This window comes from Anomaloglossus baeobatrachus, chromosome 1, assembly GCF_048569485.1.
Source record: "Anomaloglossus baeobatrachus isolate aAnoBae1 chromosome 1, aAnoBae1.hap1, whole genome shotgun sequence".
Classification (NCBI taxonomy): domain Eukaryota; kingdom Metazoa; phylum Chordata; class Amphibia; order Anura; family Aromobatidae; genus Anomaloglossus; species Anomaloglossus baeobatrachus.
The window spans coordinates 133,225,846-133,248,528 of record NC_134353.1 but is presented as its reverse complement, the minus strand read 5'-3'; the positions used below and the strand labels follow the sequence as shown (position 1 = coordinate 133,248,528).

General features: G+C 52.6%; 1 protein-coding gene across 7 annotated transcripts in view; it reads right to left on the bottom strand.

Annotated features, from left to right (window-relative positions):
• Positions 1-22,683, bottom strand: part of EXOC1 (exocyst complex component 1) — a 162,415-nt gene that overhangs the window by 123,187 nt on the left and 16,545 nt on the right. For all 7 annotated transcript variants that reach the window (XM_075347053.1, XM_075347056.1, XM_075347057.1 and 4 more), the window contains 2 exons: positions 16,763-16,947; positions 15,641-15,868 (listed from right to left, as the gene is read on the bottom strand). In XM_075347053.1, coding sequence (XP_075203168.1) covers positions 15,641-15,868; positions 16,763-16,947 — 413 coding nt within the window. The remainder of the gene's footprint in view (positions 1-15,640; positions 15,869-16,762; positions 16,948-22,683) is intronic.

The following is a 22,683-nucleotide window of genomic DNA, read 5'->3' as shown; positions in this document are numbered from 1 at the left end:
AACTTCCTGGCGTGCACATGTTTGTTGAGCCGTTTTAGGTCCAGAACAGGACGGAACGAGCCGTCCTTTTTTGGAACCACAAAGAGATTGGAGTAAAACCCTTGCCCTTGTTCCTGAGGAGGGACTGGGATCACCACTCCTTCCGCTCTTAGGGATTCCACCGCCTGCAGCAGAGCATCTGCTCGGTCTGGATGTGGGGAGGTTCTGAAGAACCGAGCTGGAGGACGAGAATTGAACTCGATTCTGTACCCGCGAGACAAAATGTCCGTCACCCACCGGTCTTTGACCTGTGACATCCAAATGCCGGAAAAGCGGGAGAGCCTGCCCCCGACCGGCGATGCGGAGGGAGGGGGCTGGAAGTCATGAGGTAGCCGCTTTGGAAGCGGTACCTCCATTTGCTTTCTTGGGGCGCGTGTGAGCCCGCCACGAATCTGAGTTTCTTTGCGTCCTCTGAGTCCCTTTGGACGAGGTAAATGGTGTCTTGCCCGAACCTCGAAAGGACTGAAACCTCTGCTGCCACTTTTTCTGCTGAGGTTTGGTTGTTCTGGGTTGTGGTAAAGAGGAGTCTTTACCCTTGGACTGCTTAATGATATCAGCCAATGGCTCGCCAAACAGTCTATCTCTAGATAAAGGCAAACTGGTTAAACATTTTTTGGAACCAGCATCTGCTTTCCAGTCCTTTAACCACAAGGCTCTGCGCAAAACTACCGAATTGGCGGACGCCATTGAGGTGCGACTGGTAGATTCTAGGACCGCATTGATAGCGTAAGACGCAAACGCCGACATCTGCGTGGTAAGGTGCGCCACTTGCGGCACTGCTGGATGTATGATAGCATCCACTTTTGCCAAGCCAGCTGAAATAGCCTGGAGTGCCCATACGGCTGCGAATGCCGGAGCAAACGACGCGCCGATAGCTTCATAGACAGATTTTAACCAAAGGTCCATCTGTCTGTCATTGGCATCTTTAAGTGAAGCGCCATCCTCCACTGCAACTATGGACCTAGCTGCGAGTTTGGAAATCGGGGGGTCTACCTTTGGACACTGTGTCCAGCGCTTGACCACCTCAGGGGGGAAAGGGAAACGCGTATCTTTAGATCGTTTAGAGAAACGCCTTTCTGGGTGAGCGTCGTGCTTCTGGATTGATTCTCTGAAGTCAGCGTGATCCAACAAAGCACTCAATTTACGCTTGGGATAAAGGAAACGAAACTTCTCCTGCTCCACAGCCGCCTCTTCTGCTGAAGGGGCTGGGGGAGAAATATCCAACAGCCTATTGATGGCTGAGATAAGGTCGTTTACCATGGCATCCCCATCAGGGGTATCCAGGTTGAGAGGGGTTCCAGGAATGGATTCCTGATCACTCTCATCAGACACATCACAGGGAGACTGATTGCGCTGAGACCCTGAGCAGTGTGATGACGTCGAGGGTCTTTCCCAGCGAGCTCGCTTAGGGTGGCTGGGGCTATCATCTGAGTCATAATCCTCGGCCTGTGAAGCCGGGGACCCCCCTGTGGGCTGGATTAATTCCAAGTGAGGGGGACCTGAGGACAGAGGCCTCGCCGTGCCCAAAGACTGAGCCCCATGCATAGATTGCAAGGTTTCAAGGATTTTTGCCATAGACACAGACATATTATCAGCAAAAACTGCAAAGTCTGTCCCTGTCACCGGGGCAGAACTTACAAGCGTCTCAGCCTGGGTCACTACCTCTCCTGACTCCGGCTGGCGAAGCAGCACCGGGTCGGAGCATTGCACACAATGGGGGTCATCGGAGCCTGCTGGTAGATTAGCCCCACATGCAGCACACGCAGTATACACAGCCCTAGCCTTGGCAGCCTTGCGTTTTGAGGATGGCATGTTGTTGCTTCCACAGAGGGATCTGGGAGATGCAGCCAGAAGCGACCCCACAGTGCAAGAAATACAATATCTCTATATCCTACACAGTACACCGATACACCGTGAGGCACTAGAGGGACCAGCACAGAAAAATCGCTTACCGCCCGCTTAAAAAGCGGGTGTGTGGTCGCCAGATAGCCCCTAGTCCAGGTCTCCCAGAGCCTTGCGTCCTTCCTCCAGCCAGACTGCATGTAATGGCTGCCGGCGTCCTGAGAGAGAAGGGGGGCGGGCCCTGGGCGTTCCTGGCTAAGAGCGGGAAGCCTGCTTCCCTCTGTGCCTAGTGTGAGGGCTGGAGCATGTAAATCAGGCTCCAGCCCTCGTCGCTGCTAGCGAACAGCGTCTCTCCCCTACCCTGAATGACAGGGTGGGGGCGGGAACGAATCGGAGCTGCCGGCGTCCTAGGCCCAAAAAGCCGGGGACTCAATTTATAACCGCCGCCGCCGTAAAAGCGCGGACGGCGGATCCCCGGCGCACCACAAGTCACAGCAGCGCCGCCCGGTCCAGAGGGGGTCGGCGCTGCGTTCCCATACACAAAAAATCCCCCAGTAATCTGTAGGGACACTAACTCCAACGTTGCGGTCCCCGGCGCACTACAACACCCAGCCAGCCCGGAGTGTGTCTGTGCCTGCCGGGGACACAGAGTACCTGTATGATGCAGGGCCTGTCCCTGATCGTACTCCTGCTCCGTCTCCATCAGGTTCTAATGGGTCTGTGGATGGAGCCCGGCGTCAGAGCTGAGAGGCCGGCAGGATCCCACTTCCACAGAGCCCTACCAGGGGATGTGGAAGGAAAACAGCATGTCAGGCTCCAGCCCTGTACCAGCAATAGGTACCTCAACCTTACAACACCATCCAGGGGTGAGAAGGGAGCATGCTGGGGACACTATATGTGTCCTCTTTTCTTCCATCCGAAATAGTCAGCAGCTACTGCTGACTAAAATCTGTGGAGCTATGCATGGAATGTCTGACCTCCTTCGCACACAAAGCTAAAACTGGAGAACCCGTGATACCACGGGGGGGGGTATAGCCAGAGGGGGAGGGGCCTTGCACTTTTAATGTAGTGCTTTGTGTGGCCTCCAGAGGGCAGTAGCTATACCCCAATCGTCTGGGTCTCCCAATAGAGCGCTGAAGAAAAAGGAGACAATGCAAATGGCCAGGGAGACACTCCCTAAGCAGAGCACCAAGAGAAGAATAACTTCCACGTCTTGTGGGAGATTTTGGCAGACGTCGGCTTCCTAGCCCGTCTCATGGTGGCAATGACGTCTTGAGATAATCCTGAAGACGCTAGGATCTCGGACTCGATGGCCACACAGTCCGGATCAGGGCCGTAGAATTCAGTGGAAAGAACGGCCCTTGGGACAGTAAGTCTGGCCGGTCTGAGAGTGCCCACGGTTGGCCGACCGTGAGATGCCACAGATCCGGGACCACGACCTCCTCGGTCAGTCTGGGACGACGAGGATGGCGCGGCGGCAAGCGGAGCTGAGCTTGCGTAGCACTCTGGGCAACAGTGCCAGAGTAGGAAACACATAGAGTAGCTGGAACTGCGACCAATCCTGAACTAGGGCGCCTGCCGCCAGAGCTCTTTGCTCGTGAGACCGCGCCATGAAAATCGGGACCTTGTTGTTGTGCCGAGACGCCATTAGGTCGACGTCCGGCATCCTCCAGCGGCTATAGATTTCCTGACACCATACTGGGTGCAGAGGCCATTCCCCTGCGTCCATGCCCAGGCGACTGAGGAAGTCTGCTTCCCAATATTCTACGCCCGGGATGTGAACTGCGTATATGGTGGATGCTCTGTCCCCCACCCACATCAGAATCCGCCGGATTGCCTGGTAGGCTTGGCGATGCGTGTTCCGCCTTGGTGGGCGATGTCTGGCACCGCTGTGGAATTGTCCGACTGAATTCGGATCTGTTTTCCTTCCAGCCACTGCTGGAAGGCTTGCAGGGCAAGATGCACTGCCCAGATTTCCAGAACATTGATCTGAAGGATGGACTCCTCTGAGAGTCCTTGACCGTCTGAGAAGGGAAACGTTCCTTTCTAGGGACGTCGACTCCCCAACCCATTGGCAAGCATGTCCCATTGAAGTGGACGCAGTGAAACTGCGCGAAAGTGACTGCCTCTGCATGAGGCGTCTTAAGGGGTGTGACTGGCCTTGAAGGAGAGACTGCACCCCCGTCTGTAGTGAACGCTGCTTGTCCAGCGGAAGCTTCACTATCGCTGAGGGAGTGTGAAACTCCATGCCCAGATATGTCAGCGATTGGGTCGGTGCCCGATGTAACCTTGAAAAGTTGATGATCCACCCGAAACTCTGGAGAGTCTCCAGCGCCACGTTCAGGCTGTGTCGGCATGCCTCTTGAGAGGGTGCCTTGACAAGTGGATCGTCCAGTAAGGATCACAGAGTGACCCTGAGAGTGCAGGACTGCTCCCACTGCTGCCCTGAACTTGGTGAAAACCCGTAGGGCTGTCGCCAGACCGAAGGGCAGGGCTACGCACTGAAGATGCTCGTCTTCAATAACGAAACGTAGCAAACGCTGGTGCTCTGGAGCAATCGGCACGAGGAGATAAGCATCCTGATGTCTATTGATGCTAGGAAAATCTCCTTGAGACATTGAGGCAATGACGGAGCGGAGGGTTACATCCGGAACCGCCTGGCCTTCACGTGCTTGGTGAGCAGTTTTAGGTCCAGAACGGAACGGAAAAAACCACCCTTTTTTGGCACCCCAATAAGATTGGAGGAAAAAACCGTGTCTTGTTCCTGAAGAGGAACAGGGATTACCACTCCTTCTGCCTGCAGAAGAGCATCGGCTCGGTGGGGGGGGGGGTGGGGGGGGGGGGGGAAGTTCTGAAGAATCGAGCCGGAGGACGAGAACAGAGCTCTATCCTGTACACGTGAGACACAATGTCTCTCACCCACCGGTCTGTGACCTGTGGCAGCTAAATGTACCCAGAAGCGGGAGATTCTGCCACCAACCGCGGATGCGGGGAGAGAGAGCTGAAATACATGAGGAGATCGCCTTGGCAGCGGTTCCTCCTGCTGCCTTCCTTGGGCGTGAATGAGCCCGGCCGGAAACTGAGCCCCTCTGAGCCTTTTGAGCCCTTTTAGACGAGTACAATTGGGACTTGCCCGAGCCTGGGAAAGACCAACCTCGACTGTCCCCCCAGGACAGCATTACTAGGGTAAGTCGCAATGCAGACATTGCGAGGTTAAGGACACCACCTGCGGCACAGATGTACATGTGCTCAAGACCAGCTGCGCAAGACCAGCTGAAATAGGTTAGGGTGCCCATACGGCTGCGAATGCCGGAGCAACCGACACGCTGATAGCTTCACAGACAGATTTCAACCAGAGGTCTATCTGTCTGTCAATGGCATCTTTAAGTGAATTCCCATCTCCCCTGCAACTATGGATCTAGCCGCAAGCCTGGAGATTGGGGGATCCACCTTTGGACCCTGGGTCCAGGGCTGTACCACATCAGGGTAAAGGGATAACGTGCATCCTTAATACGTTTGGAGAAAACGTTTATCTGGTAGCGTGGTGTTTCTGAACTGCGTCTCTGAAGTCAGCGTGGTCAGAAAAAGTACTCAATCTACGCATGAGTACTGAAAAAGGATTTCTCCTGCTGTGAAGCTGACTCCTCCACTGGGGGAGCTGAGGGAGAAATATGCAACATTCCATTGATGGACGCTATAAGATCCTTCACTATGGCGTCCCCATCCGGTGTATCCGGATTGAGAGCGGTGTCAGGACCAAAGCCCTGATCAGCTACGTCTGCCTCATCATACAGAGAGTCGTCCTGCTGGGACCTTGACCAGTGATGAAGCCTAGTGTCGTACCCAGCGAGCTAGCTTAGGCTGTCTGGGACTGCCGTCCGTGTCAGAGCCTTCACCCTGGAATGCCTGGGACCCCCCCCGGAGTACTGAGTACGTTCCAAATGAGGGTGGCCAGGGAGCATTAATCAAGATTGCCCATGGCCTGTCTGGAGTGCAAAGTCTCCATCCCATGACAATCTCCGTCCCTGTCCCTGGACAGGGTTCACAGGTGGTTTCTTTGGCCACTTCTAGTAGAGACCCCGGATGACCAAGTGCTACAGGGGAGCATTGCCCACAATGGGGGTCAGTGAAACCTGCCGGTGGAACAGTATCTGCAGGAAAAGCAGCATAGAAAGCCTGTGTTGCTTTTTTGCTGCTGTATTCTAGTCATCTATGCAATGTACAACATACAAGCATAAACACTTCAGCACATGCAATACAAGCAGCATAGAAAGCCTGTGCCTTGGCACTCTTGCTTTTTTGCTGCTGTTGTCCAGCCATCTAGGAGAATATAGCCCAGAGTAGCGACCGTACAGTGCAATGTATAGCATACAAGCATATATACAAATGAACACTTCAGCACATGCAGTGCAAGCAGCCTATAAAGCCTGTGCCTTGGCACCCATGCTTTTTTGCTGCAGTTGTCCAGCCCTCTAGGAGAATATAGCCAAGAGTAGCGACCGTACAGTGCAATGTATAGCATACAAGCATAAGTACAAATGAACACTTCAGCCATGTAATACAAGCAGCCTAGAAAACCTGTGCCTTAGCACCCTTGCGTTTTTGCTGCTGTTATCTCGCCATCTAGAAGGGCATATAGCCAAAGACAGCGACCTACAGTGCAGTGTATAGCATACAAGCATAAAATACAAATGGACACTTCGGTATTTAGTGGGGTCAGCACTTCAGGTGCTGCTTACCGCCCGCCTATAACGCGGGTGTGTGGTCGCCAGAGCCCTGTGTTGGTTGCCCAGAGCATGTCTCCGTTCCCCAGCTCGGACGGCGTGCAGGAATGGCTGCCGGCGTCCTTCTCCAGCTCGTGTGACGAGGGGCGGGCCGTGGGCGTGCCCCAGACAAGAGCGGGAAACTGGCGTCCCACTGTGTCCAGTGAAGGGGGCTGGAGAATGCAAAGCAGACTCCAGCCCTCGGCGCTGACTGTCTGTACAGCGTCCCGCCTCTCCCCTGACTGGCAGGGCTGGAGGCGGGAACGAAACGAAAACTAGGCCGCAAAGCCGGGGACTCGAGTAATAAGCGCGGCCGTCCATGTGCACGGCCAGCGCGGAAGTCCCCGGCGCACCACAAGTCCCAGCCGCGCCACAGTGTAAAAAACACCCAGCAACGGCCGGCGCGGCAGTTCCCAATACATAAAGTCACTCAGCAAAGCTGTAGTGACTAATAGCACGAGCGCTCTGCGCTGTTGCCCCCGGCGCACTAACACTCCCAGCAATGCTGGTGTGTGTGTGCGCGCTTGCCCGGGGACACAGAGTACCTTAATGTAGCAGGGCCTGTCCCTGACGATACTCAGCTCCATATCCAGCAGGTTCTCTGGGTCTGTGGATGGAGCCCGGTCTCAGTGCCTGGAGACCTGTAAGATCCCACTTCACCCAGAGCCCTGAGGGGGGATGGGGAAGGAAAACAGCATGTGGGCTCCAGCCTCCGTACCCGCAATGGGTACCTCAACCTTACAAACCGCAAGTGGGGTGAGAAGGGAGCATGCTGGGGACCCCATATGGGCCCACTTTTCTTCCATCCGACATAGTCAGCAGCTGCTGCTGACTAAACAGTTGAGCTATGCGTGGATGTCTGACCTCCTTCGCACAAAGCAGAAAACTGGTGAGCCAGTGATCCCACTGGGGGTGTATAGCCAGAAGGGGAGGGGCCTTACACTTTTTACTGTAATGCTTTGTGTGGCCTCCGGAGGCAGTAGCTATACACCCAATCGTCTGGGTCTCCCAATGGAGCGCCGAAGAAAGAGAATTTTGTTTACTTACCGTAAATTCTTTTTCTTATAGTTCCGTATTGGGAGACCCAGACCTTGGGTGTTTAGCTTCTGCCTCCGGAGGACACACAAAGTACTACACTAAAAAGTGTAGCTCCTCCCTCTGAGCTTATACACCCCCTGGTGAGCCAGTCCCAGCCAGTTTAGAGCAAAAGCTGAAGGAGAATAGCCACCCACAAGTAGAACAGAGCAAGAGCCGGAACAACCGGATACTCTGTCCGCGACAACAGCCGGTGATAACACGCGGAACAAGAATTTGCCAACAGGCAACAGGGAGGGTGCTGGGTCTCCCAATACGGAACTATAAGAAAAAGAATTTACGGTAAGTAAACAAAATTCTCTTTTTCTTTATCGTTCCTTTGGGAGACCCAGACCGTGGGACGTTCCAAAGCAGTCCCTGGGTGGGAGATAAACAGAAAAACTAAGAAGTAGGCAGAACCTAACTTCACAAAAGGGCGACAGCCGCCTGAAGGATGCGTCTGCCCAAGCTCGCATCTGCCGAAGCATGAGCATGCACTTGGTAGTGCTTCGAGAAGGTATGCAGGCTAGCCCAAGTGGCAGCCTGACAGACTTGTTGAGCCGTAGCCTGGTGCCTAAAAGCCCAAGAGGCACCGACAGCTCTGGTCGAGTGTGCCTTGATCCCCGGCGGGGGAGGCACCTGAGTACTCTTGTAGGTGTCCGAAATAGTCGATCTAATCCAACGGGCTAAGGTCGGCTTAGAAGCAGGGAGGCCCTTGCGCCGACCTGTGGTTAGCACAAAAAGAGAGGTTCACCGCCTGAGCGCAGCGGTGCGAGACACATAGATCCGGAGAGCACGCACCAGATCTAGAGTATGCAGCGCTTTTTCAAAGCGATGAACAGGGGCCGGACAGAAGGAAGGTAAGGTAATGTCCTGGTTAAGGTGGAAGGGAGAGACCACCTTAGGAAGAAAGTCCGGAGTCGGACGGAGAACCACCTTGTCTTGATGAAAAACTAAAAAAGGTGACTCCGAGGAGAGCGCAGCCAAATCAGAGACTCTCCTGAGAGAAGTTATGGCAACCAGAAAGGCCACTTTCTGAGAAAGATGATACAAAGAAACCTCCCTAAGAGGCTCAAAAGGGGGTTTCTGCAATACCGCGAGGACCAAGTTAAGGTCCCAGGGATCCAAGGGCCGCCGATAAGGCGGAATGATGTGAGCCACGCCTTGCATGAAGGTGCGGACCTGAGCCAGCCGAGCGAGACGCCGCTGGAACAGCACTGACAGAGCTGAGACTTGTCCCTTGAGAGAGTTGAGGGACAGTCCTAGCTGCAGACCGGACTATAGAAAAGACAGAAGGGTCGGCAAACAGAATGGCCAAGGAGGATGGTCAGTAGAGCGACACCAGGACAGGAAAATTTTCCAAGTCCTGTGATAGATCTTAGCGGAGGAAGACTTACGGGCCCGAGTCATAGTGGAGATGACTTCAGGAGGAATACCAGAAGCCGTCAAAATCCAGGACTCAAGAGCCACGCTGTCAATTTGAGGGCCGCAGAATTCGGGCGGAAAAACGGACCTTGCGAGAGTAGGTCTGGACGGTCCGGGAGATGCCACGGCATCTCTACGGACAGTTGGAGCAGGTCCGGATACCAAGCTCGCCTGGGCCAGTCCGGTGCAATGAGGATGACTCGACGGCCCTCCATTCTGATCTTGCGCAGGACTCTGGGCAAGAGAGCTAGAGGGGGAAACACGTAGGACAGACGAAACTGGGACCAGTCTTGAACCAGAGCGTCCACGGCGAAGGCCTGAGGATCGTGGGAGCGAGCCACGTAAACAGGAACTTTGTTGTTGTGACGGGATGCCATCAGGTCCACGTCCGGAGTGCCCCATTTGCGGCAGATTGACTGAAACACTGCCGGGTGCAGGGACCACTCGCCACCGTCCACGCTTTGACGGCTGAGATAATCTGCCTCCCAGTTTTCCACGCCTGGGATGTGGACTGCGGATATGGTGGACTTTGAGTCCTCCGTCCATTGAAGGATGCGTTGTACCTCCATCATTGCCAGGCGGCTGCGTGTCCCGCCTTGGTGATTGATGTAGGCAACCGCTGTCGCGTTGTCTGACTGGACTCGAATGTGCCTGCCCGCCAACGGGTGGTGAAATGCTAGGAGAGCTAGAAGCACGGCTCTGGTTTCCAGCACATTGATTGAAAGGGCTGACCCGGACGGAGTCCAAGTGCCCTGCGCTCTGTGGTGGAGACATACCGCTCCCCAGCCGGATAGACTGGCATCCGTGGTGAGAATCACCCAGGACGGGGCCAGGAAGGAGCGCCCTTGGGACAGGGAGAGGGGCCGAAGCCACCACTGAAGAGAGCTCCTGGTCCGTGGCGACAGAGCCACTAACCTGTGTAAGGAGGAAGGCCGCTTGTCCCAACAGCGGAGAATGTCCAGCTGCAGGGGGCGCAGATGGAACTGGGCAAAGGGAACAGCCTCCATGGACGCCACCATTTGACCCAGGACCTGCATCAGACGCCTGAGGGTATAACGGCGGGGCCTCAGCAGAGAGCGCACCGCTAGCTGGAGTGACTGCTGTTTGATTAAGGGCAACTTCACAAGTCCCGGGAAAGTCTCGAACTGCATCCCCAGGTACGTGAGACTCTGGGTCGGAGTCAGAGTGGATTTGGGAAGATTGACAAGCCACCCGAATTGGGCTAGAGTGGCGAGAGTGAGCGAGACACTCCGCTGACAGTCTGCGCTGGATGGAGCCTTGACTAGAAGGTCGTCCAGGTAAGGGAGCACTGCCAACCCCTGGAGGTGCAGAACCGCAATCACTGCTGCCATGACCTTGGTGAATACGCGAGGGGCTGTGGCTAACCCGAAGGGGAGAGCCACGAATTGGAAATGATCCTCTCCTATTGCAAAACGTAACCAACGCTGGTGTGAAACTGCAATTGGCACATGTAGATAGGCATCTCTGATGTCGATGGACGCCAGGAAATCCCCTTGGGTCATTGAGGCAATGACTGACCGCAGAGACTCCATGCGAAAGTGCCGCACCTGAACATGCTTGTTGAGAAGCTTGAGATCCAGGATGGGCCGGAAGGTACAGTCCTTTTTGGGAACTAGGAAGAGGTTTGAGTAAAAACCTCTGAACCGTTCCCGAGCGGGAACTGGTACAATTACTCCGTTTCCTGCAAGGATGCCACGGCCTGTGAGAAGGCGGCGGCCTTGGAGCAGGGGGGAGTTGAGAGAAAAAATCTGTTTGGCGGGCTGGAAGAGAATTCTATCCTGTAGCCGTGAGAGATATCTCTCACCCACTGATCGGAGACTTGTTTTAACCAAGCGTCGCCAAAGTGGGAGAGCCTACCACCGACTAAGGACGTTGCTGGAGCGGGCAGAGAGTCACGAGGAGGCTGCCTTAGTGGCAGAACCTCCTGCGGTCTTCTGCGGACGCGCTTTTGGGCGCCAGTTGGATTTCTGGTCCTTAGCTGAGTTAGCAGACGAGGCGGAGGGCTTAGAGGACGACCAGTTGGAGGAACGAAAGGAACGATACCTCGACTGATTCCTACCCTGGGCGGGTTTCCTGGTCTTGGTTTGTGGCATGGAAGTACTCTTCCCGCCAGTAGCTTCCTTAATAATTTCATCCAGCTGTTCACCGAACAGCCGGGAACCAGCAAAAGGGAGCCCAGCAAGGTACTTCTTTGAAGAAGCATCTGCCTTCCACTCTCGAAGCCACAAGATCCTGCGGATAACGAGGGAATTAGCCAAAGCCACCGCAGTGCGGTGAGAAGCCTCTAGCATGGCAGACATGGCATAAGATGAAAAGGCTGAAGCTTGAGAAGTTAAGGCAACCATCTCAGGCATAGATTCCTTGGTGAGGGAATGCATCTCCTCTAGAGAAGCAGAGATGGCTTTGAGAGCCCACACTGCTGCAAAAGTCGGGGAAAACGCGGTCCCCGCCGCTTCATACACAGATTTGGCCAGAAGATCAATCGGACGGTCAGTGGAATCCTTAAGAGAGGTGCCGTCAGCCACCGACACAACGGTCCGGGCTGAGAGCCTAGACACCGGGGGGTCTACCTTTGGGGAGTGAGACCACTCCTTGACCACCTCAGGTGGAAAGGGAAAACGGTCATCAGAACCACGCTTTGGGAAGCGTTTGTCAGGACAGGCCCTGGGTTTGGTCACAGCGGTCTGAAAACTGGAGTGGTTAAAGAACACACTCTTTACTCTCTTAGGCGAGGTAAACTGGTGCTTTTCTGCCAGAGAGGGTTGCTCCTCTGATACTGGCGGATTGAGATCCAGCCAGAATTAATAGAAGCAATCAAGTCACTAAGATCCGAGTCACCCTCGGAAAGATCGATGGGGTACATGGAGTTAGCCTCCGAGCCCCCCGTAAGGGCATTCTCCTCATCCCGCGAGTCAGCTCTTGAATCAGAGCCGCGGGATGAGGAGGGAGAGGAAACCCTGCGCCGTCTCTTAGGAGGACGGGGTCTGGGACCTGATGATGAATCCTCTGTGAGCTCCAATGCACGGAGGTCAGAGGATAGGGATCCTAAAGGACCCTTAGCAAGAGCATTAGAGGCACCCTGTGAGGAGGGCTGATGCATATTCATCAAAGTCCTGGACAAAAGTCCCATGGACTCAGCAAATGACTGGGATATAGACCTAGAGAAGGACTCTACCCAGGCCGGGGGTTCAGTCACAGGTACAGAGGCAGCCGGAGAGACCACTGGGGGTGAGACTCCAGGCTGTGGCACCGCCAAGTTAGAGCAGACATCACAATGTGGATAGGTGCTCGGCTCAGGCAGCAGGAGCTTACATGCAGCGCATACAGTATAAAGCTTTGGAGCCTTGCTCCTCGTGTGAGACATGCTGCTGGAGTGGGGGCTCTGCAAGAGAATGAACCCCAGGGAGTATATACAGAGGTCCACAACCAGAGACCGGCTGTGGCTTACCAGACCGCTGGAAGCGGTGTTGTGTGCCCTCCAGATCCCGACCCCGGACCCCCAATGCACAGCACCTCAGCAGGGATGCAGAGTGCAGAAAGGCCCAGCGCAGAGTGAACTCTGCCTAAGAAAATAGCCGCCGGAGCGAAGAGAGGGGGCGGGACTTGGGGGCGTTCCTGTAGGAGAGCGGGAACTGGAGGGCCATAGAGACCTGCAGGGGAGGAGACACGCCCCAGCAGTGGGGAGTGTCCCTCCCCTGTGCAGGACGGCCGCCGGGAGGAGCCGTGCCTGTCCCTCTGCATGAGTGACATGCGAGGGTAGTTAACAGAAACTAGGCCTCCGGCAAAGCCGGGGCCTAAATTGAAGCGGCGAGGCCGACGCGCAGGCACCATCGGCGCGGTTCTCGGGCGAAAGCCAGAGAACCCGCCGGAAATGCCAAAATAAATACATTCAGCATACTCTCCCCATACAATAAAGAACAGGGACCCCCAACATACAGAACGTCCCAGGTACTTAGCTGCTGAGACGCAGGGCCAGGTCCCTGGGGATGAGTGCTCCAGCAGAATCCTCAAGGGGCTGTGGATGGAGACCGGTCTCCTGCCAGGCATGGAGACCGTGCTGGCTCCCACTTCAAGCCAGAGCCAAGGAGGGATGGTGAAGGAGCACGGCATGTAAGGCTCCAGCCTTGGAAATCAACCTTACAACACCGCCAACACAGTGGGGTGAGAAGGGACATGCCGGGGGTCCAGACGTGGACCCGCACTTCTTCAATCTCTTCCAAAAAAAAGAAAAAAATCATGAGAATGCATGTGTGGATGTATGCCTCCTGAACACAAAGCGATAAACTGGCTGGGACTGGCTCACCAGGGGGTGTATAAGCTCAGAGGGAGGAGCTACACTTTTAAGTGTAGTACTTTGTGTGTCCTCCGGAGGCAGAAGCTATACACCCAAGGTCTGGGTCTCCCAAAGGAACGATAAAGAAAGTCTGGTGTAATGACGATCCTGAATAACGAAGAGAGACTGCATTCATCTGAAAGATGCCGTCATGGCGATGTAGACGTCAAGTGCTCTTACGAGGTTCAGCTTATGGAGCAACCATTCCCGAGAACGAGAAGGAAGCGGGCAGAACGAAGGAGCACAATGTATTCGAAGTGGTGAAACAAGGAAACCACCTAAGGGAGAAGGGATAGAGTTAGACGCAAAACCACCTTGTTCTTATGGAACACCAGATAGGGGGAGCGGCAGGAGACAGCAGCGAGTTCGGACTGATGACTAACAGTCCGAAAAATGGGTATGTGCAGATAGTCATAGCAACTCCTTGGGCTCCATGGAGGCTAAGAGGAGTGCCTCCATCCTGAAGTGGCGGAGAAGGACCCACAAACAGGTTTGAATAGAAACCTGAGAAATGCTCCTGAGAAGCAATGGGAAAGATGACACCATACCTGATGAATAAATGGATGGCCTTGAAGAAACCAGGGATGAGAGAGGGATCCTTTGGGGAGACGGGATTCGAAGAAGCGAGAGTGTGAGAGGGTGGAAAACTATTTTATAGCCATAGAAAATGACATCCCAAATCCACCATAAGAGGATTCCCAGATGCCCTGTCATGGTGAAGAGTACATGTTGAATCTGGAAGGCTTCATGGTGCCCATGAGGACAGGCATAAAGGAGCGTCTTTTTTTCGGCAGAGTGAGGAAATGAGCATCTCTTTGGCCTCTGTTGTGGAAGAGAGGTACGCCCAGTGACATCCGAGAGGACCTTGTCCAGTTTCTTTCCGAAGAGTCAGGAGCCTTGGAAAGGGAGACTGGTGGGGGACTTTTGGGATGCTGAGTATGCGTTCCTTGACTTTAGCCTGAAGATTCTGTGAAACGTGACAATATTACTGTTCGCAAGGGCCTGAGCAAGCGGGTGCATCCAGTGAAGCAGTTGAAAATATTTTCCTGTGTGGGCAATCTGTTCCACTAGTTCGGAGGTGTGATCAGCCAACAAGATATCCTGGTGCAGGAGAGTAGCCCAGCCGGAAATCACCTATGAAACCCAAATCGAGGCGAAGGATGGACAGATTCTCCCTTGAAAGCAGATTTTGCTAAAATCTCAGTGTGCATGTCAGAGGGGTTCTTCAGCGAGGCCTCCCTTCTGATAAAAGTAGGATATTGATGGTGGAGATGCAGCTCGTGTCTGTCTTCTACTAACACGAAGCTAAAAATCTGATAGTCTCCGTGCCAGTTGGTGGGTGTATATTTTTTTTTTTTTTAGCATAGTGTCAGTCTCCTAGTGGCAGCAGTATTTTCTCCTGTGTCCCCCAATGAAGTGATAGAGAAAAGTGTTTTACAAATTCAGACACCTCGCTCACGATTATCCTGCAGTGTAAATGGACCTTCACACAACCCAAGGACTGGTACAATCCAGTTTCTGTAAGAAAAATGCCACGTTTTCTAATCCTGGACAATCCCTTATATTATCAGTAATGAAACAACAGAACCATTAAATATCAGGCAATATGCCCAATGTAGTTATTTCTCGACATTGATGACCACATTAAGGGTACGTGCCCAAGATCAGGGATCAGAGCAGTTTGGACGCAGCGTGTTTTCACTGCGTCCAAAACGCTACATTGTATAGTACAAGCACAGTGGATGGGATTTCTAAAAATCCCATGCCCACTGTGCCTATTTTTCCCACAGCCAAAGCTGACCTGCCATGTGGCTTCCCAAGCCACAGTATGTTAATTCTTTGCTGCGGAGATGCGAGTGTTCTCCATGGGATGGAACACAGCAAGAGACTGCAACTGTCTGAGTCTGGATAAGTGGGCATGAGCAGCTGCAGTCTCCTGCGGAGGAGACTCGCGACCCCGCAGGATAGGACCCGCCGCAATTAAGATGCTGATGGTCCTGATCATGGGCACGTACCCTTAAAGCACAATTGTGGCCAGTGGAAAACGCATCTCACAGGCTGCACGAGAGCATCAGGAGAGGCCAAAGCTCCCACTGATAACACCACCAAAGTCATTCCCCATCTTTATCCACAAGGTACTTACAACAAGAAACTCGATTTCCCCCAGCAAAGTCTCGCTGTTGGCTTTGCTCAGCTCGATGAGGTGGTTGCTTTCAGAGATGTGATCCATCTGCTCCTTCACGCTCTGAAGCATCTCCTCGTAGCTGCTCAACTTGCCTTCAATCTGGTCCACCTCCTTCAGAGCCTCATCCAGCAGCTTCATCAGGATGTTTACTTGTTTCTCGGAGGCCATGATGGACTGGATATTGGCCTGGAAAGTAAGGATTATGCAAATGTTAACCCCATATCATACTGTTTTACTTTCTTTTTAAAGGGGTTGCCAGGGTATAAAAATGTATTTAGACACTCTTCAATTGGCAGGAAATGACCACTTATCTGATAAAGCAGTGAACCACCAGAACTTACCATCTTAATACAGAAAAAGCAGAATCAGAAAGCAGAGACCAGAAGGGACCAGGTAAGCTTCAGAATGGGAGCTGAAGGACAGTATTGCTATTTTTTAACCAGTTTGAGTTCTAAGACTTCATTCACACATCCGTTTTTCATGCACGACTGCTATCCATGTTTTCCATGAATCACCTGCATACCTGTGATAGTCTATGGGGTTGATTATATTTCCGTGATTTTTTTGTGGCTGGAGTGGTCAACATTAGACAAATGTCCACGATTCTGCACAAACCAGATTATCAAATCAAACTTGGCAGTAAATGTGTATGGGTCCGTTTAAAAATAAATAAATAAATAAATCGGACGACACTCAGATGCCTTCCAAGTGTGGTCCTTTTTCACGGACTGATACCTAGGAGAAGATGGAGAATTTTTTTTTTTTTCTACAGAGTCAGAACCCCCCCCCCCCCTGCTAACACTGATCAAAAGCACAGATGAAACCAGTGTGTGAATGAGCTCTTAAAAATATAATTTTTATCTGCTGGAAGAAAAAGATTATTTCAAGGGACAGGTTTCAAAAAACGCAATATCATACTATAATAAAATGTCTTATCCAATGAAAAGGAAATGCAAATACTACCACAGACATGACTCTGGAGCAACAGTCTTTGGCCAAGAGCACACGGAGAGATTGGCACCTCAAAGGACAGATGCAAAGAGGCACGCTTACAAGCTCAAGATCACCAGTGTGTCTTACCCCATCCAGAACCTGGAGCTCTCTAGATAACTTTTCTGCAAAGGCTTCTGCATTGGAAATGGCATATTCACAGCCCTCCATCATGAACTCAATGTCCTGCTTCTCCCGTGTGTTTAGCTCCTGGTACTCGGCAGCTTCGTCCTCACCACCAGCCACGCTCTGATTTTCTCCACTGGGAACAGATTCTTTAAATAAAAAAAATAAATAAAAATTAAAAACCCTCTAAAGAACATAAGTACATGAACACACAGCACGAGCCGAGTCGCTGGGATTTTTGATGGTCACAACAGTGTGCTACTATAGAGGAGCCCAGGCACGGTGGCTCAGTGGTTAGCACTACAGGCTTGCAGCGCTGGGGTCCTGAGTTCAATTCCCACCAAGGACACCATCTGAAAGGAGTTTGTGTGTTCTCCCCGTGTTAGCGTGGGTTTCCTCCGTATTCTCCGGTTTCCTCCCACACGCCAAAAACATACAGTTAGGGACCTTAGATTGTGAGCCCCAATGGGGACAGTGTTGCCAATGTATGTAAAGTGCTATGGAATTAATAGCGCTATATAAATTAATAAATTATTATTATTATTATTAATTCAACCCCAAATTACTTTTATCCTAAATGACCTGTTTTTAATTGCATACAGTGATTTAAAGGGAACCTGTCTAGTGAGTCAGGGACAAGCTCCCTTACAAAGTAAAGCGCAGATGTCTGCAGTAACGTTGCTGCATTTCAGAAAAAAACACATTCATAAATAAGCTGGAAACAGAGAAATCATCTGACTGCGCTCCACGAGATTTCTCCTGCCCCGCTTCTCTAGATTGACAGGTCCCTCCCTATACACAAATAAGGCGAGATCTGCAGAGAAGGGTCCTGGAATATGGAAAAGGCAACCACGTGATTTTATATATTTTTTTTAATACAAGGGATGAAAATATCTACACCCCTGTGGGACAAGGAGGATGTAGACATCTGTCCATTTGTAGCGGTCTTTGGGATTTCAGTGTCATTTGTATGAACGAGAACCTGGCTTCTGCAAGGTCTTGTATATATAGTGAAGGAATGGTTTAGGGTACGACTGTCAAGGGAGGAATTTGGGTGAAGACTGCTAATGGAGTCTTCGTTTGGAATATCCAGAGACGGTGCCGTATTAGCTGTATACCAGTGCCGATATATCAATATATCAGACAATGAACATACAGACATGCTCTCCTTGAGCCAGCGTCATCAACTGAACTCGTGTATTCCAAGACACCCAATTATACAATCTGCATTTCTAACCTTGAAGCTAGAACAAGGAAGTAAGGAGTATTCAACTCCTTATTTTCTCCCAACATGTCTTTGTTCATTAAGAACAGAATTTTGTTTACTTACCGTAAATTCCTTTTCTTCTAGCTCTAATTGGGAGACCCAGACAATTGGGGTGTATAGGCTATGCCTCCGGAGGCAGCACAAAGTATTACACTCAAAAGTGTTAAGCCCCTCCCCTTCTGCCTATACACCCCCCGTGCTCCCACGGGCTCCTCAGTTTTGGTGCAAAAGCAAGAAGGAGGAAATATAATTACAAACTGGTTTAAAGTAACTTCAATCCGAAGGAACATCGGAGAACTGAAACCATTCAACATGAACAACATGTGTACACAAAAAAACAGGGGCGGGTGCTGGGTCTCCCAATTAGAGCTAGAAGAAAAGGAATTTACGGTAAGTAAACAAAATTCCCTTCTTCTTTTTCGCTCTATTGGGAGACCCAGACAATTGGGACGTCCAAAAGCAGTCCCTGGGTGGGTAAAATAATACCTCGTAAGAGAGCCGTAAAACGGCCCTTTCCTACAGGTGGGCAACCGCCGCCTGAAGGACTCGTCTACCTAGGCTGGCATCCGCCGCAGCATAGGTATGCACCTGATAGTGTTTCGTGAAAGTGTGCAGGCTCGACCAGGTAGCCGCCTGACACACCTGCTGAGCCGTAGCCTGGTGCCTCAAAGCCCAGGACGCGCCCACGGCTCTGGTAGAATGGGCCTTCAGCCGTGAGGGAACCGGAAGCCCAGCCGAACGGTAAGCTTCGATAATTGGCTCCTTGATCCACCGAGCCAGGGTTGATTTGGAAGCCTGTGACCCTTTACGCTGGCCAGCGACAAGGACAAAGAGTGCATCCGAGCGGCGCAGGGGCGCCGTACGAGAAATGTAGAATCTGAGTGCTCTCACCAGATCTAACAAGTGCAAATCCTTTTCACATTGGTGAACTGGATGAGGATAAAAAGAAGGTAAGGAGATATCCTGATTGAGATGAAAGGGGGATACAACCTTAGGGAGAAATTCCGGAACCGGACGTAGAACCACCTTGTCCTGGTGAAACACCAGAAAAGGGGCTTTGCATGACAACGCTGCTAGCTCAGACACTCTCCGAAGAGAGGTGACTGCTACTAGGAAGACCACCTTCTGCGAAAGGCGTGAGAGAGAGATATCTTTCATTGGCTCGAATGGTGGTTTCTGAAGAACCATCAGCACCCTGTTCAGATCCCAGGGTTCTAACGGCCGCTTGTAAGGTGGAACGATGTGACAAACTCCCTGCAGGAACGTGCGTACCTGTGGAAGTCTAGCTAGGCGCTTCTGGAAAAACACCGAGAGCGCAGAAACTTGTCCCTTAAGGGAACCAAGCGACAAACCCTTTTCCAGTCCAGATTGAAGGAAGGACAGAAAAGTAGGTAATGCAAATGGCCAGGGAGAAAAACCCTGAGCAGAGCACCATGACAGAAAAATTTTCCACGTCCTGTGATAGATCTTGGCGGACGTTGGTTTCCTAGCCTGTCTCATAGTGGCAATGACATCCTGAGATAATCCTGAAGACGCTAGGATCCAGGACTCAATGGCCACGCAGTCAGGTTGAGGGCCGCAGAATTCAGATGGAAAAACGGCCCTTGAGACAGCAAGTCTGTTCGGTCTGGTAGTGCCCACGGTTGGCCGACCGTGAGATGCCACAGATCCGGGTACCACGACCTCCTCGGCCAGTCTGGAGCGACGAGGATGGCGCGGCGGCAGTCGGCCCTGATCTTGCGTAACACTCTGGGCAAAAGTGCCAGCGGAGGAAACACATACGGGAGCTGAAACTGCGACCAATCCTGAACTAAGGCGTCTGCCGCCAGAGCTCTGGGGTCTTGAGACCGTGCCATGAACATTGGTACCTTGTTGTTGTGCCGGGACGCCATGAGGTCGACGTCCGGCACCCCCCAGCGGCAACAGATCTCCTGAAACACGTCCGGGTGAAGGGACCATTCCCCTGCGTCCATGCCCTGGCGACTGAGATAATCTGCTTCCCAGTTTTCCACGCCTGGGATGTGAACTGCGGATATGGTGGAGGACGTGGCTTCCACCCACATCAAGATCCGCCGGACTTCCTGGAAGGCTTGACGACTGCGTGTGCCGCCTTGGTGATTGATGTATGCCACCGCTGTGGAATTGTCCGACTGAATTCGGATCTGCTTGCCTGCCAGCCACTGCTGGAACGCTTTCAGGGCAAGATACACTGCCCGAATTTCCAGAACATTGATCTGAAGCGAGGACTCTTGCCGGGTCCACGTACCCTGAGTCCTGTGGTGGAGAAAAACCGCTCCCCATCCTGACAGACTCACGTCTGTCGTAACTACTTCCCAGGATGGGGGAAGGAAGGATTTCCCCTTCGATAATGAAGTGGGAAGAAGCCACCACCGAAGGGAGGCTTTGGTCGCCTGAGAGAGGGAGACGTTCCTGTCGAGGGACGTCGGCTTCCTGTCCCATTTGCGTAGGATGTCCCATTGAAGGGGACGCAGGTGAAACTGCGCGAAAGGAACTGCCTCCATTGCTGCCACCATCTTCCCCAAGAAGTGCATGAGGCGCCTCAAGGGGTGTGACTGGCCTTGAATGAGAGACTGTACCCCTTTCTGTAGTGACTGCTGTTTGATCAGCGGAAGCTTCACTATCGCTGAGAGGGTATGAAACTCCATGCCAAGGTACGTCAGCGATTGGGCCGGTGTCAGATTTGACTTTGGAAAATTGATGATCCACCCGAAACTCTGGAGAGTCTCCAGGGTAACGTCGAGGCTGTGTTGGCATGCCTCTTGAGAGGGTGCCTTGATCAACAGATCGTCCAAGTACGGGATCACAGAATGACCCTGAGAATGGAGGACCGCTACTACAGAAGCCATAACCTTGGTGAAAACCCGTGGGGCTGTTGCCAGGCCGAATGGTAGTGCCACGAACTGCAGGTGTTCGTTTTCCATGGCGAAGCGCAAGAAGCGTTGGTGCTCTGGGGCAATCGGAACGTGGAGATAAGCATCTTTGATATCGATCGATGCAAGGAAATCTCCCTGGGACATTGAGGCGATGACGGAACGGAGGGATTCCATCCGGAACCGCCTGGTCTTTACGTGTTTGTTGAGAAGTTTCAGGTCCAGGACAGGACGGAAGGACCCGTCCTTCTTTGGGACCACAAACAAGTTGGAGTAAAAACCGTGGCCCTGTTGCTGAAGAGGAACAGGGACCACCACTCCTTCTGCCTTCAGGGTGCCCAGCGCCTGCCGAAGAGCCTCGGCTCGCTCGGGAGGCGGAGAGGACCGGAAGAATCGAGTCGGGGGACGAGAGATGAACTCTATCTTGTAACCGTGAGAGAGAATGTCTCTCACCCAGCGGTCTTTTATTTGTGGCAGCCAGGTGTCGCAAAAGCGGGAGAGTCTGCCACCGACCGAGGATGCTACTAGAGGAGGTAGAAAGTCATGAGGCAGCCGCTTTGTTAGCGGTGCTCCCAATGGCCTTTTTAGGACGTGACTTAGACCGCCATGCATCAGAGTTCCTTTGTTCTTTCTGAGACCTTTTGGACGAGGAGAATTGGGACCTGCCCGCGCCCCGAAAGGACCGAAACCTCGACTGCCCTCTCCTCTGTTGGGAGAGGTTCTGCTTGGGCTGGGGTAAGGATGTATCCTTTCCCTTGGATTGTTTGATGATTTCATCCAGGCGCTCGCCAAAGAGCCTGTCGCCAGAAATTGGCAAACCGGTTAAACGCTTTTTGGAAGCGGAATCTGCCTTCCACTCCCGTAGCCACAAGGCCCTGCGGACTACTACCGAATTGGCGGTCGCAACTGCCGTACGGCTCACCGAGTCCAGGACAGCATTCATAGCGTAAGACGCAATTGCCGAGGTCTGGGAGGTAATGGAAGCCACTTGTGGCGCGGCCGCTTCAATTTTCGCTTGACCTGCTGATATAGCTTGTAGCGCCCATACGGCTGCGAAAGCTGGGGCAAAAGAAGCTCCGATAGCTTCATAGATGGATTTCATCCAGAGCTCCATCTGCCTGTCAGTGGCATCTTTAAGCGAGGCCCCATCTTCCACTGCAAGTATGGATCTAGCCGCCAGTCTGGAGATTGGAGGATCCACTTTGGGACATTGAATCCAACCTTTAACCACTTCCGGGGGGAAAAGGATAACGTGTATCCTTAAGGCGCTTAGAGAAACGCTTATCCGGACAAGCATGGTGATTCTGGATTGCCTCTCTGAAATCAGAGTGGTCTAGAAACATACTCTGTGTACGCTTGGGGAACCTGAAGCGAAATTTCTCCTGCTGAGAATCTGACTCCTCCGCCGGAGGGGCTGAGGGAAGAATATCCAGCAACTGATGAATGGATGCAATAAGATCATTCACTATGGCGTCCCCGTCTGGAGAATTAAGATTGAGAGCGCTCCCAGGATCAGAATCCTGATCAGCTGTCTCCGCATCATCAACCAAAGATTCCCCCCGCTGAGACCCTAAACAATATGATGTCGAGGGAAATTCTAAGCGGGCCCGCTTAGACGATCTGGGGCTAGGTTCTAAGTCCGAACCCTCCGTCTGGGATGTATGAGATACCCCGTGAGGACATTGTTGGTCCAACTGAGGGGGGTCAGGGAACAATGATTCAACAGA